This window comes from Merops nubicus, unplaced genomic scaffold (genome assembly GCF_000691845.1).
Source record: "Merops nubicus isolate BGI_N331 unplaced genomic scaffold, ASM69184v1 scaffold35407, whole genome shotgun sequence".
Classification (NCBI taxonomy): Eukaryota; Metazoa; Chordata; class Aves; order Coraciiformes; family Meropidae; genus Merops; species Merops nubicus.
This window is the reverse complement of record NW_008620351.1, coordinates 14683-29188: the sequence shown is the minus strand read 5'-3', so window position 1 is coordinate 29188 and position 14506 is coordinate 14683. Positions and strand designations below refer to the sequence as shown.

Below are 14506 nucleotides of genomic sequence, written 5' to 3'. Positions count from 1 at the left end.
CTTTAGGTAAAGCGTATGAAGGGCCATTTTATAACCTTCCTCATTAGGAGGAGCTTGAGCTTTTACCATTAAAACCGTATCCACTTTAGTAAGGGCCTCAGGCTTGAAAGGTCACTGACAGCAGGTTAAGAAAGGAAACCCTGCAGCCTGTGCGAGGTCATTATTTTGCCTCATAATAACAACCATGTGTTACATGAAATCTGCAGGCTAAAAAACACACACCACACTATATCCAGGACAGTATTTAAACAGCAAATGTCACCTTGGCAGGATCTATCACAAGCTTTCTACAAGTTGCCAGGAAGCATCAGATACTGCTTCCCCAGCCATGCTCGGGCTTCTTCCAAGCTTCCTTGTGCCACGACACAAAAGGAGCCACTTCAGGACCTGTGGCTCTGCAAAGGCTGGTTAAAACCCAACAGCGAAGCCTGACAGGTGTTTGTATGATGCTTTTGGAAACTCATTAGCAAGTAGTTGGCATTCCTTATTTATTTTAAAAGCAGCTGAATCCAACAGACAATTGCCCATCAAACAACAACAGTGAAGTATTTGCAGCAATACCTGGATGAGAGCCATTACCACGTTTACAGTCTACCTGAACTTTTAAGAAAAGTTATATACATTTGTAAAATTGTTTTTGGAGTTCCACAAGTAGAAACTAGTTTTAATACCAGAAGGTAAAAATGGCACCTGTCTTCGCAAAGGTGTTGGCTAGGAAATCAGTTCAAAACACATTCCAATGGAAAAAAATTTTTTAGAAAAAGAATATTTTCTTAAAATTCCTTACTAACAAGTTTCCAGAATGATTCACTCAAGGCAGCTGTGAGTTAAAAAAAAATAATCAAGTGTACCACTAAAAAAGAAACCGAGTCTGCAAAGATCCCAAAGAGCTGCTCACTTAAGAGAGTAACAAGAATTCCCTAATAGTTCTGTTAACACAGAGAGATCATAAAGGAAAATGCTGAGGAATTCCTGTGACATACGACAAGTGGGAGTTTGGTCCTACACCGCAGTCTGCTGCTGGGAAATGGACACGTCTCCAGCACGAGACGCACCTTTTTCTTCCTTTAGAAGTGAATTTACTGTGATTGACTGGTACATTGATTGGCACCTTCACCATTATAGACATGGCAAGTTTAGAGGCACAGTCTGGAAGTACTGAAATTTAGGATTACAAATATCAGAAACCTGACAAATAGTCACTTCAGCCACAAATGTGTTTTGGTATATTACAAGATACTGGGCACTTATATTTACTACCTGACCCGGAGATACCCAGACTCCCCATAACTTGAGATGAGGGCAGATTAACATGATCTTCCAACTTGATGACTTAAAATCCATGTATCTTTAGAATAAGTCACTTAAGAGAAGCCATAGACTTAATTCCCCTTTCCAAAAACGCCACAGACGTTCTGGTTCCCCAGAGAACATCTACTGCAAGTGCAGGCACGCTGCCAGGCACCAAAAAGTTAAGCCACTTTCCCAGGTAGTTCCAAATGGGCATCAATCACTTGATTTTCCTGGATCTATACTCAACTGTACTCCATCAGAACCTATCATTTATAAGCAACTGACATCAAAATCAGAATAAAAATCAGCAAGGAGAGGAAATGTCTATTTTCTGCAGTGTCAGAGCTGCAGAACAATTAGCATCGAATAAGCCGCCATAGTACAGACCCCTGTGACCAGAGGAGAACAAGCAGGTTGCTTATACCTTATAGTAGGAGGGCTTAAGGGGTCATACAGGTAAGTGAGGTTATTTGGTTCCCTGCAAGTTACACAGCTCCCTTCGTAATTCACACTGCACGCACCTGACCACAGCCACTTTGGTGGCTGTATGCTTTGGCAACCCCCCAATCTGGAGGCAGACAACAGGCGATTAACTGCACATTGAAATCTTTTGTAAGAATTTAAGCAAAATCCTCCTGAATTTCTCAGCTGGCTGTGGTAAGGAAGCAAGCTCTGCCCATGTGCTGCTCTCCACCGCGGAGCATCGTCGTGCCAAACCACTCTTCAAGTGCACATCAGCCAGAGCTTGTGATGGGCCCAAACTACCTCGTCTCCTAGAGCTGAACTGCCCAAAGGAGAAGCACCCAGCCCCCAGCGCCAGCCAAGCCAGTCACTTGGCTCCCAGACCCGAGGACTGCGTGCAGTAACTGATGCAAAAAGCTGCAGTAAGGAAGCTAATACTTCTGGAACTGTTTTTTTGGTTTTTGGGGTTTTTTTTTTATTTTATTTTACCTTCTAATTATATTTGTTGTTGTCACAAGTCTGCCTGGCGCTAACTCCTTGGTGTTTGGAGGCCATGACTGCCAATGGAAGAACCAGGAACCACTGGCTTGAAGGAAGAACACCCCCCCATGATTAAAAATAGGCAAGCAGGTCAAGAAATGAGTGAATAAGGCGGTAGGTATTAACTGGGAGTCTCCAGGGCCTTTAAAGCAAAATTCAAATGCCTTCCGTTATAAAAAAAAACCACAAACATACCATCGGCTTCACTTTATCCACAGTAAATTCACAAAAACATTTAAAACAGCGATCTAGTTCATCCACTACAAAACTCAGAAGTGACACCTCAGGTTAAATGCAAAGCTATAAATGTAGTTCTTTAAAAAATGCAAACGTATTTCTTTACATACAGACAAATGTTACATGATTGGCTGCTATAATGTGTATATTCTGTTATGTACAAAAAAAAAGTACAGGATTAGCAGACTGAGCACAAGCAAAAACCCTTCAAGGACAATCTAACCAAACCACCAAAAACAAAAAGACTGGCTCTTAGTTTGTCGGTCACCATGATTATGTGCTGGCCCCTTTTAAAAAGTCAGTGATTTCTTCCCCCCTCCCCTGTTTCTTCACTTGATTTTTTTCTAGTTTACAGAAAGCCTTTTTGTGTAATAATCAGTGAATAGAAAAACTTCACCTGCAAATACAAGGTAGAAATGTTATTTCACAGCTATAGGCTGCAGCATTGATCTCTCCAGATCTCAAATGGAGAATGTACATGTTTGGCTCCCAGTTAATTCCAGATTCTGAGAAAACTGTCCCAAGACCCTGTAGCTACAGCCATGCCGTCATCTGTAACACCTAAACAGCTGACACGGTTGTCATGGCCAGCAAGGACACCTGGAAAAGAAGAAGCAATGAAAGTTAACAGTCACAGGATGCTGGGGGGCTTCAGCTGTTACTCTGCTCTCCCAGGTAAGTCTTCAAATTCGCTAAAAAAGATGTAGTGCACGATGTAATCATCCTTTCTGACTTTTCTCTGAGGAGCTATATATGTCACAACAGCCAGATCAAGAAACTCGATGAGGTTTTACAAAATATGTACACAAAATATTGCCTCCATTTTTCTCTCTGCCCTGACGACTTCTTCTTTCTGCCCTACCCAGACACTTCTTCATCCTTAATCAGGCTTTCTACTGGTTCTTACCTGTTTTCAGGAATGCTGTCCACCATTTCAGCCATCAGGTGCTTCCAAAATCAAAGGTGATGTCTTTGGACAATGCCCTGGATGCAGGGTCTACCTTGAGTTTCCTATGTACTTGGAAGAGCAGCACTGTCTCATGCCTCATCCTGCTCTGGTTTCACTTTCCTCCTACCCCTTCTTGCACTTGTCTGCTCTCCCAGGGTACCACATCCAGGTCAATTAAAACTCAGCCTGTCCATGTCCCTTAAGGAAAGGATCTATTTTCAGTCTGAACAGCAGAATCGAGGCTCAGAACTGAACCAGACCCCCATCATCTAAATTACTGTATGAAGTGAGAAAGCCATAGCTATGTTACAAACATGATCTGTCCTGACAGAAGTGATGAAATCAAGGACCAGAAGTGTCCACTTCCCTTCTCACCAACAGCATCAGATTATGCCCCCCCAAAGCAAAGAGCTACTGTAACTTAAAACTATCTAAATTGCTTCCTCCAATGGGTGCAAAAGTCAATGCAAATGTGTGATTTTGTATTACTTAATTTCACATACTTCAGTGGAAGAGATGTTCTGTAGACATAATGGAATTGTAGAAGCAGCTCCTTAGCCTCAAGAGCTGGTATCTTCCAGCACACAAATATATAGTGGCAAATACCCAAGAAAGTATTTCACTGACTGGAGTGTTTACTCCACACATCAAATAGATGGAACTCTAGCACAAACGTAACAACTAGAAGATATAAGCAAATGCAATAAAATAGAAGGATGCCACTCCAAAAGAAAACAGCGTTTAAGGGAACCAAGCAGATTCCACCACATTAGCACCAGCACTGAACTGCCTCTGCATTTTGCATAGATTTTGAATATCCATCTCCCGACAAGGAAGCCGAAAACTTCACCTCTTTGCAGTTAAGGGCACTCACCTGCTCTCTCTCCTTTCAGAGTATCCCACACATTGCAGTTGAAGTCATCATAACCTGCTAGCAAAAGGCGACCACTTTTTGAGAAGGCTACAGAAGTGATGCCACAGATGATGTTGTCATGTGAATACATCATTAACTCCTGATCAGCACGCAGGTCAAAGAGTCGGCAAGTGGCATCATCAGATCCAGTGGCAAATGCATGTCCATTGGGGAAAAACTGAAAGTTTTAATCAAGAGACAGGAGTTAGACACCAGAAAAATCCCTTGTTAAAAAACACAGCAGGATTACTTTGCAGTGACCAGATAAAGGCAGGATGATTTACTTAAAAAACCAAGCGTAATCGTCTGCACGTAAACAAAACTGCACAGAGAGCTGCACAACAGAACACTTGCAGGATAACGCGGGTGGCCCTCGAGTGGGCTGGAACTGGACCCAGGGAGCTCCTGCGTGCAGGGCAACGGGGGTCAGAGGGGATGCACCCAGCTCCTACAGAAGGAAGCAAAGTGCAGTTACGTCCATCCAGGCTGTGGGCCAGGAAGACCTGGGTGAAGTGGCACACGATGTTCCATCCTCAGCTGGCCAGCCAGGTGGGCTCTGCCAGGACAGACTGCAATCGATCAATTCAATTTGCCAAAAAAAAAAAATCTCCGGAGGCATTCTTACAACAGCCATACTGATTGAAATGGGAATGAAAAGAGCTCAACACGTCTCAGGATTCAGGTCTAAGTATAGGAACTGCATTTTTCTACTGGTCATGCTCTCGGTATTTTCTCAGCCTTAATCATTTTTCATGTTTATCAAAAACAGATGCAGCGTAGAGTTAGATTTCATTCCCTATTTATCAGAGCTTGTATCTTGCAGATCAGAACATAGTGTTACGATGACAGAGCGCAAATATAAGGCAGTTTATAAATATTACAAAATTATTCCACGGATGAATATTCAACATAGGAATGATTTTAACTTTGCCTTTCAGAATATTTCTCTGAAAGCTCTTTTCAACAGAAAACATCAAGTACGGTTTCATTCAACAAAAAACTTGTAAGATGAGGATGCTTGGCTGTTTTGCTCCCTCTCAATTATTTCACATTTATCTACAATTTTAAGTTTTTTAACACGTTGTCACACTGCAAAAAGTTTCCCTCCTCCATTCTTTGCTTCTTAAAAAAAGTAGGTTTTCAGTTACTGAACAAAAACACAGGGAAACTATTCCAAGAATAGTTTCCAATCCATCATAAATAATGGTAATAATTATTCAGTTACAAACGAGGTCCTAAGTTAGGCAACCTCCCTTGTTATATACAATTTAACAGTCTCCACCCTAACAAATAAATTATTTTAACCAAGGTAACCCAGTGGACTACACTCATGCAACTATAGCTTTCATCCTCCCCCTTTCTTCCCACGTGGAAATAGAAACGATCACTCACACAAACTGCGTTAATATCTGACACATGCCCTGTGAAGGACTGCCTGCACATTCCATCTCGAATATCCCAAAGCTTCGAGGAGGCATCGCAGGCACCCGAAACAAAAGTCCTCATATCTGGGCTCAGGGAGAGACTCATCACATCGCCAGTATGCCCAGTGAATGTGGTGGTCTGTTGACCAGTTTCAATATCCCACAAAGCGCTGCAGATAAAGTGACAACGTTAGCACGACGGACATGGTTATTTGAGAGTTTAAATACAAATTAAGGCATTGCAGAAGGAGGGGAAAAGGGTTGGGGAAAATAAGAAAAGAAAGAAAAAGGCCAATGGAGCTCAAAAACTCACCAAGTGGTGTCTCCTGAGCTAGTGACAATTTGGTTGTCATCCAGAAAGCGACAACAGGACAAGTATCCTAAAACCAAAACCAGTATATTAGTTTCAGACACAGGAGTAATAACTGAAGTTTAAAATCCAAGAGCAGTAATTAAAGTTCTCCCACAGCTAGTCTGTAACCAACAAAACTATTTCACAGCTCACACTACACCTCAAAATTGTTTCGTTTAGTGCAATAAAAAAAAACAAAGCAAGACTATGGCTGACCTGTGTGCCCGGGCAACTCTCGGCTCACTCTCACATTGCCCTCTCTGGTTTTTAAGTTGTATATGGAACAGATGTTGTCCAGTCCACCACAGGCCACGTAGTTTCCAGAGGGTGCATATGCACAAGTCATCACCCAGGAGGATCTCAAAGGAATGGCATGCATCTGCAGAAGACAGAGCTCATCAACACTACGCCATGTTAGCCTTCCTCCTTCACCCAGATCACAGCAGATTAAACACACCGAGCAGATTGTGTGCTCTTAAGTTTCCCTATTTTGATTAGTACAACCCGTCTCATATATACACATACATACTAGGATGGAAAATACCAGTAGTCTCCAGGGGAGATATACAGAACTTCAGTACCACATTATTTAACAGCAAAGCTATTCTAAACTTAAACATTTACATTATTTATTTTACTTATATTTCGTTGTCCAATTCTCCTACAACTCTGAACTACACATTATAAAGTGGGGTGGTGGTACCCATGGAGACTGGACAGTTTACAGAAGCAGATCACTACTCCACACTCTACCTAAGCTTTTCTCATTTAACATCTTTCTTTTTTTTCCTTCCTTTTTTCTTTTTCTCCTCCTTTCTCTGCCCTCAGAAGCAAAGCACTCTTTTGAATTCTGAGGTTGCGTATGTCTACAATATAAACCAAATTATTTTCAGAAGCAACACCACGCAGGCAGAAAGCAACAGCCACAGGCTACTGCACTAGCAAATTAGAGTGACAAAGTTAGGTATTACCTAGAACAACCTACAACACATCACTAATTGTCAGCTAATCATGAAAGAAAACAGAAAAAAAAGATTATGTCTGAATTATAAAAAGACTGCTTCTTTTCATTTTCATCTTGCAACCATAGAAAAAATAGACACAAGCCCCCTCAAATACACCAATTATGCATGAATCATTGATATGGATTACAAATAACTACCTTATTTGTTGTATAACTATCCCAAATAATTAGTTTTCCATCTTGAGAAGCACTGACTAGTAGCCTAAATATAAACACAAAGTAAAATATGTTAATATAAAACACAGAAAAAAAATCTAAAAATAGACACATCATAAATAATTACCAAGCAATTCAGAAATTCCATCATTTCTTTATTATCCTCTGCCTGTTTTTTTAAATCTGCAAAGATCTATAAATTACCTGACCAAAGAAATCACGTGTCCACAGGGACTAGCGATTAACAATGGATTAAGAAGATCAAACAACTTACTGAAAACACACTTTATGAAATCTCTCTACAGTTGCTTTTATTTTTCATACACTAATATTTTAACTATACCACTACACAAAAACAAGAAATTCAGGGGAAAATAAATCTTATTTTGAAAGGAGATTCTAGATATATTTTTTTCTGGATTACATGGGGCTCTGTTAACATCTGACCATCAGTTGCTCTCAAGGCAGCAGAACAAAACTCCTTTCTAGAAGCTAAATAATTTTTCCCACTAGGTACAAAAGGATCTTTCTTCAATGAAATATAATTTGTCTGTGAAGTTTTAAAATCTGTTATCACAAAAGCTATAAAATTATTCAACATTTTGGAAAATACAATATCCATAATTTCAAAAATATGCCCCACCACATACCCTCCCTCTGCTTAATTAGACTCAAAGAGCTTAGTTAAAACTAAAGGAATCATAGAATGTCTGGGTTGGAAGGGACCTCCAAAGGTCATCTAGTCCAACTCCCCTGCTATAAGCAGGGACATCTCCAACTAGATCAAGCGACGTGGTCCCTTCCAACCCTGACAGATTCTGATCTGTTTTAGCAGAGGACTTTAGAGCCCTAATGGCTCAATGGTTGGACTTGATGATCTTGGAGGTCCCTTCCAACCTAAAGGATTCTATGATTCTATGAAGTACTTCTCCTTTCAATCTGGGCTTCTCTTACCTCCCCACTGGTTTGAAATAGACAAACTATAATTAAAGACAAAAAAACCCACAATTGTGGTCTGTGATGCCCCTGCAAGGGCACCAACACCATACCATGTGGCTCCCCAAACCTTAATCCTGAAGTGAACAACCTGATTTCCCATCCTTAAGCTGCAGGTTTAAGGATAAACTGTACAAACCTTGAGTCAGATCCCCAGTGCATAGCATAGATTTTGGCTAGGTGACCTCTAAGCGTACGCCTTGTTCGCATTTGGATTCGACCCACTGAGTCCAGACTTGTTGTGATCTAAAAATGAATAAAACAAACCCTTGAGATAGTAAGAACTATTTTTGATACACAAGATAACTAAATACATTTGAAATTTGATAGAAAATAATCTATCTTGACATGAAACATTGAAAAGAAAAAAAAAAGGATCCTAGTATACAACCCAGGATTAGGTCCCTGCAACACTGAGGAAACCTTGTACAGAAGATACACTAAGACACTTCACAAGGGCTACACCTGAAACTTCAGAAACCTTTTTAAAAATAATACTATATAATAGTGGAGCTATTTCAGATAATCAAATCTGAAAGTTTTCAGTGAAAACCAAAGGAAGAAAATCCTCCAATATTTACTGCACTGTTACTTTTCAAGGCATGACAGAATTTTAAATACAAAATACTTTTGTTTCCAAAATACAGCTAAAAGCCATTTATTGAAGTCTTTCTAAATAAACTAACCATACGACTATTTAAAAGGTAAACTGGAAGCAAAATACATTAAGATGATGGGGCTTTTAGCTGTTCTGTATATTTGTTTGGGTTTTTTTGGATGGGGTGGTTTTGTTTCAATTAACTGTATAAACACACAGTACATTTCCGAAGGCTTCTTTCATTTTATTCTTTCAGTTACTGAACAGGAACATGACAGTCATACATTTTAAGGATTTTTTTTTTTTTAATATATCATGTAACAGCCTATACACAAAATCAAGAACGTACCTGAGCAAGAGTTGTGTCACTACATGCTTTTCTTGCATCCTGAAAGAAAAAAACAGAATGATTTTAATCTAAAATGTAACTCTGAACACGAATTGGGAGAAGGTGTCTAAAGGAAAAATAACTCTTAAGCTATGCTTCACCACACTCAAAAAGCCACAAGCCAACAACAATTTACATGTTGTTACTTATGCGTAACAACTTACATGCTACAATAAGCCTTCTGCCACCCTAAAATGTTTTCTTGTCCAAGCAATCTAAAGCACTGGCACACAAACTGGGGGTAGTGGAGGAAGAGGGACTTAGGAAGGGCCATGGCCCAACAACCTTTGAGTCTCCCTTTCTACAGAACATGAGATTCAAAGGCACAAAGGCATTTGGAGCCATCCTTGAGTCCCAGCGCCTACCCTCGTCCCTGTATTCCTTCCCTGGTGTGGCTGTGCTTGCTCAGGCTGTGCTGAGCACCAAGGGAAGAATGATCCACCTGAAAAAGCAACCACATGTTAGGATTAGCAAGCTTTGTGCTGCGTGGGGCTCTTGCATTACCCCCCTTGCCATCACGGGTGTGATGATGCTGCAGGAGAGAGGCAGAATGAAAATTAACAGGCAGGATCTGGAGAGCAGGACAGACAGCAGGCTCACCAATGCTTAAGCTGCTGGTGCACTTCACACAAAATGAAGGAAAAAAGTAGTCAACAGCATCAGTCGTTTCATGGAATGGATGGTGCTCAGGTCTCCATTACAGATACTCTCACTTTCTGTCATTATTTCAGATTCTATGGGTGTACGATTTAGGGTTCATTATTCAACCCCACCTAGCAAACAGACTTTACTTTTGTTTGTGTCATAGTGACACCCTGGACACCTGACCCAGGTGAGCACCACTAAGCAGTTTGCTGCAATCTGCACAACCTGGTTTCAGTTACAACTGTGACTGCGCCACGCTGCTGCAACGCAGGCGCCCCTCCTCAGAAACCAAAAACAGGCACACAGCAACCACTTCTGAGAAGCATGGCTTAAAGTAACTGCCTTAAACTTAGAAAGGAACTATAGCACAAGTTAAAGAACAAGCTATGAACAGCAGCACTGAAGGACCAGCCACAAGACCCTCTTATAACGACCTGCCATTTCTGCAAATACCTTCCAACTGCTGTAACCGATGAAGCAGGCACCCCACAAACAAGGAATGTCCTTCTTCACCCCCGATTTTGTGTTCCCCTGCCCCAATCTGAACACACATGGCAATGTCCTCTTTGAGAGGGGGAAAGGAAACATTTACTCACGCACTTTGGCATGGCATCAATACATTCAGACTAAGATCTTAGTTTTTCAAGCTCTTGCTTGAGGGTTACTTGACATCTCAACTTTAACAATTTTTCTAGTGCATGTTTATTTTGACCAGCCTTTATAGCTTTCCTCCCAGAAAGCAAGCCTGAGAGCAGATTAAGTCATCTCAACTTATTTTTAAAATGTCTGAACTGTAGAAATATTTATAAAATGTTGACGTCTGGAATCAGGAGGGGTTTAAAATACCAGAGCAGCAAATCCTCTAGCACTCGGGACTTACTTCATCCACAAGAAGAAACACGCTGGATTTTAAACAACTTTAATTGTTCAGTTTAGCTGAAACACTTGAAGACTGTCAACTTAAAATCAATTCTGAATGCCATCTGAATGAAACACAGCCTTCTTTCTTAAAGAAAGAGCTGTTAGCAACACCTCTAATTGAGGTGGCCTAATAGTTGCCATACAATCGCCAAAGCTGCAGAAGTAAAGTTTCAACGGGCTATTTTAATTCTCACATTTTAACTGTCATTTCTACATACGCATCTCTGTAACAGAATCCTTAGTGTCATAAAATAAAAAACCTCCTCTGTATCATTGTAGGTTTTTCTCTGTAGACAATGCAGAACTTGTGAGAAAAATCTCTGATCAATGTGCAGCCCCTGTGATTTCCTAGCACACACTTCAGATCTCTTTTTTTTTCCCAAACTGTATGTATTTTTTAAAATATATCGTCTTCTTTGTTCCAAATGTCATTCAGTTTCAAACAACACCGTGTCAAGCATGCAACACTTCCAGAACTCGTATCCTCAATTTCAGTCCTCCAAGCGAGGACACTCATCACATGGGAACTTTATTACAGACAGAACTAGGAATCAACCATAACCACAAAGCCATCCTGCTATCCAATAGTTCTTTGTTCACTGATGTTTCAAACCTGCTGCACTAAAATTTCACAGTCTTATTTTATGCCTCCAGCACAGTCTATCTGTGCACAGAGCAGAGCTACAGTTGTAGTAGCTGCAGAGGGGGCAAGGGGATAAAGATGCATCAAGATATTGTAACATGGAATCAATTATTTTTAAAAATCATTAAACACTTCTAAAACATTGCAGACTACAAAATGTCTATTGGGAAACTGACAGTTCTGCATCACAGTTTATTCTCCTTTAAGAAGCTGCTAGGTACAATCTTATCTGGAAATCGCTTATAAGGACTTTTCGTTATTATATTGTTAGAGAAAACATGAGGCAATACCCAAGAGCTGTAAACAACTAAGAGACCAAACTGCTACCTATATATAAATTATCAAATGCTGTTAGTGACCTCACTTCTTAGAAGTGCATCAGAAACAATTCCTGAAAATTAACAGCCTGCTATATATTTTAGACACTTAAAAAAAACCATTTTTTTTTAAGGCCCTGTATCTATCCTCTTACCAATCCCAAACCCCTCATCTACTTAGAAAGAAGACTGTGCTATGACTCAACAAGCAAGATAATCACCTACACAAATATGAAACTGAATTATTTGGTCAGAAAGTTCCTGGAATATTAAACCATCAGGAGCATTTTTAATTGAACATTAATCTGAAGTCAAAATTAAGCATAAGGTATGGAACCCTGCACTCAGATCCAAAGAGGCAAACACTAATTGCCAATACTGAGCTAAAACAATGGCATCAGCCATGGTTACTCATGGTTACTCACAGATTCCCCAGGTTTGGGTGACAGAGTTACAAGGCAAATGTTAAATTGACCAAAAGCCACAAAATGGAGTCCTTATACAAAGGGCCAGTCAGATTTTTCATGCTCCGAAATTAAAAAAAGCCAATATTCCTGCAACACATTCTAGCTCTCTAACTTTCCTGGTATCTCTTTCCTCACACAACACAATTTTGCATAAAACCAGACTGACCAATTACTCAGTGTGAAATAAGACTAACTGGCTCACCACAACATAACATAGTAAGAAAGTCGTTACACATCAGGCAGAGGAAGAACTGAAAAATTACATGTACCTTTTATTTGTGCAATGAAAAAGTATTTTAAACTAAATTTATCTGCTTTCCTCTACAGAGCTGCTAGAAGGAGTAGCCAGTGCCACAACACTGACTGATCCCTGCCTTGTCTTTCATTGAGGTATTAAGTGAAAATGAGAGGACACAGAGCTCTCCTTGGATGATACTGAATAAGTAGCCATGAAAGCAACGTTTGCCCCCAGCTCAAATACTATCACATGAAGGGTGTTTACCACACGGCTGGGAACGGCCACTGCACTAAGCAGAGACCACCACAAAACAACTGCTGCCAGCAGCTGCCATGCTAAAAAAGTCAGTGTGTGTGCAACATGTGCCAAGAAATCTGTAGTCTTAGCTGATAGGAATGTTTGCAAATAAGGCATTCCCATAGAAATAAGATTTATGAATGCTTCATGTTTAGGAAAAGGCAATTTTGGTGAAGGATAAACAGACTTTGAAGATGATTAGTATACTTTATACTTTTCTCTCTGCTGAAAACTGCATCGCTGAGATACACAGGCGTGTTGCAACAGATTCCTGGTAAACTGCCTCTGGGCTTGACAGCTCATACTGGACTTATCTCAGTGAGTAATTTCAACAAAAAATTAGCACATATGGGGGGATCCGCAGTTTCAAAAAACAAATTCAACAGGAAGCAAAGAAATAGGGCTTGTAGAAATTACATCAACCACTGGAAGGTTTCTCTCACACTCCGTGCTTTGATCTGCATATGGAGTGCAGTGCAGTGGTCACTTTTAGCCCAGAAACAAGCGTTTGTAATGCACTCAACCCAAACTTGTCCTGCCTAGGTTCTAGCATTTTGTTGCCTTTTTTTTTTTTTAATAAAAAATCTACAGAGACACACACCCCTATTAGCGAAACACAGGAAACCTCAATAGGAAATAAAACATTTTATTCAAGAATTATTACGAATTCATTGTTATACCAATGGCTTATTTTTCTGATTTTTAAAAAAATATTCTGAAAAATACTTTAAGATCTGCAGAATTTAAACAGGAGCAACTGATAAATACGATCTTTACACTTTATTCCTTCAAAGGAGCAACTTTAGCATGAAAACTAAGCAATTAGCAATTCTTACTCTGATTTGATTTCGCAGCTGCTCTGCCTCCTGCCGTAACTGTTCCAGCTCACTCATCTTCTTCGGTTTCTATTTCTCACACTCCACTGGTGAAGAAAATCTGCCAACAAGAGGGAAGAAAAGTAAGTTTCAGTATCACTTTCCTCTCCTTATAAAACCTTTATTCTGCCTTTATAAAGGATTTCAAATAGATATTCCTTTTAGTACACTGGCTCACAAATTTAGCAGGACCAAAGTTATTCCTGAATTACCATGAAAAGCAGAATTAAACTAAGTGTATTTTGAATATAGAAGCAACTGTCAACAGAACCACCCACTGTACTTTAGAGAACTGTTACTGAACCCATTTGTAGTGGCACACTTCTCACCCACCCAAAAACCTGTGTCAGTCTTCACCCCAAGATGGCAACAGAGAGCAGAAGACTGCAGTGGCCGCCTTAAATATCCACCTTCAGTGCTATGACACAGGCACTTTTGCAAATGACATCCAAGGCAGTTTTTGTTTTAATTAAACATGAAAATTTTGAATCCTAGATTACAGCTGAAATAGCAGGTTGTCTATGATTTTTTTTTCCCCACATTTTCCATGGGCAAGGCACAAAAGCACCCATGCAGTGAGAAGGGATAGTAAAGATCAGAACCATCTCTAAAAGCATCCTCACACTGGTCTACAGCCCACAGCAGCCTACAGCCGTTCGCATCTGAACAAGGACTAGAAGCAACCTTTTTTTAAATCAGATTTTGCATCTGATTTTTTCAGTGTGTTGAAAAACTGAAAACACTGTTTCCTCAGGTCCATTTTCCTCTTTA

At 40.1% G+C, this 14506-nt stretch overlaps 1 protein-coding gene across 2 annotated transcripts; it reads right to left on the bottom strand.

Moving 5' to 3' along the window:
- Positions 1–2785: 2785 nt before the first annotated feature.
- On the bottom strand, positions 2786–13800 carry LOC103776573 (guanine nucleotide-binding protein subunit beta-4). Of its 2 annotated transcripts, XM_008944087.1 has the most exons (9): positions 13697–13800; positions 9294–9332; positions 8486–8592; positions 7333–7396; positions 6387–6549; positions 6132–6198; positions 5787–5988; positions 4356–4572; positions 2786–3132 (listed from the first exon to the last, which is right to left on the bottom strand). In XM_008944087.1, the coding sequence occupies exons 1-9, from the start codon at positions 13751–13753 to the stop codon at positions 3026–3028; spliced, it is 1023 nt and encodes a 340-aa protein (XP_008942335.1). In that variant the 5' UTR covers positions 13754–13800; the 3' UTR covers positions 2786–3025. The 2 variants fall into 2 exon arrangements, with proteins under 2 accessions (XP_008942335.1, XP_008942336.1); XM_008944088.1 differs by lacking the exon at positions 9294–9332 and having other exon boundaries at positions 13697–13753.
- Between the last annotated feature and the right edge of the window lie 706 nt (positions 13801–14506).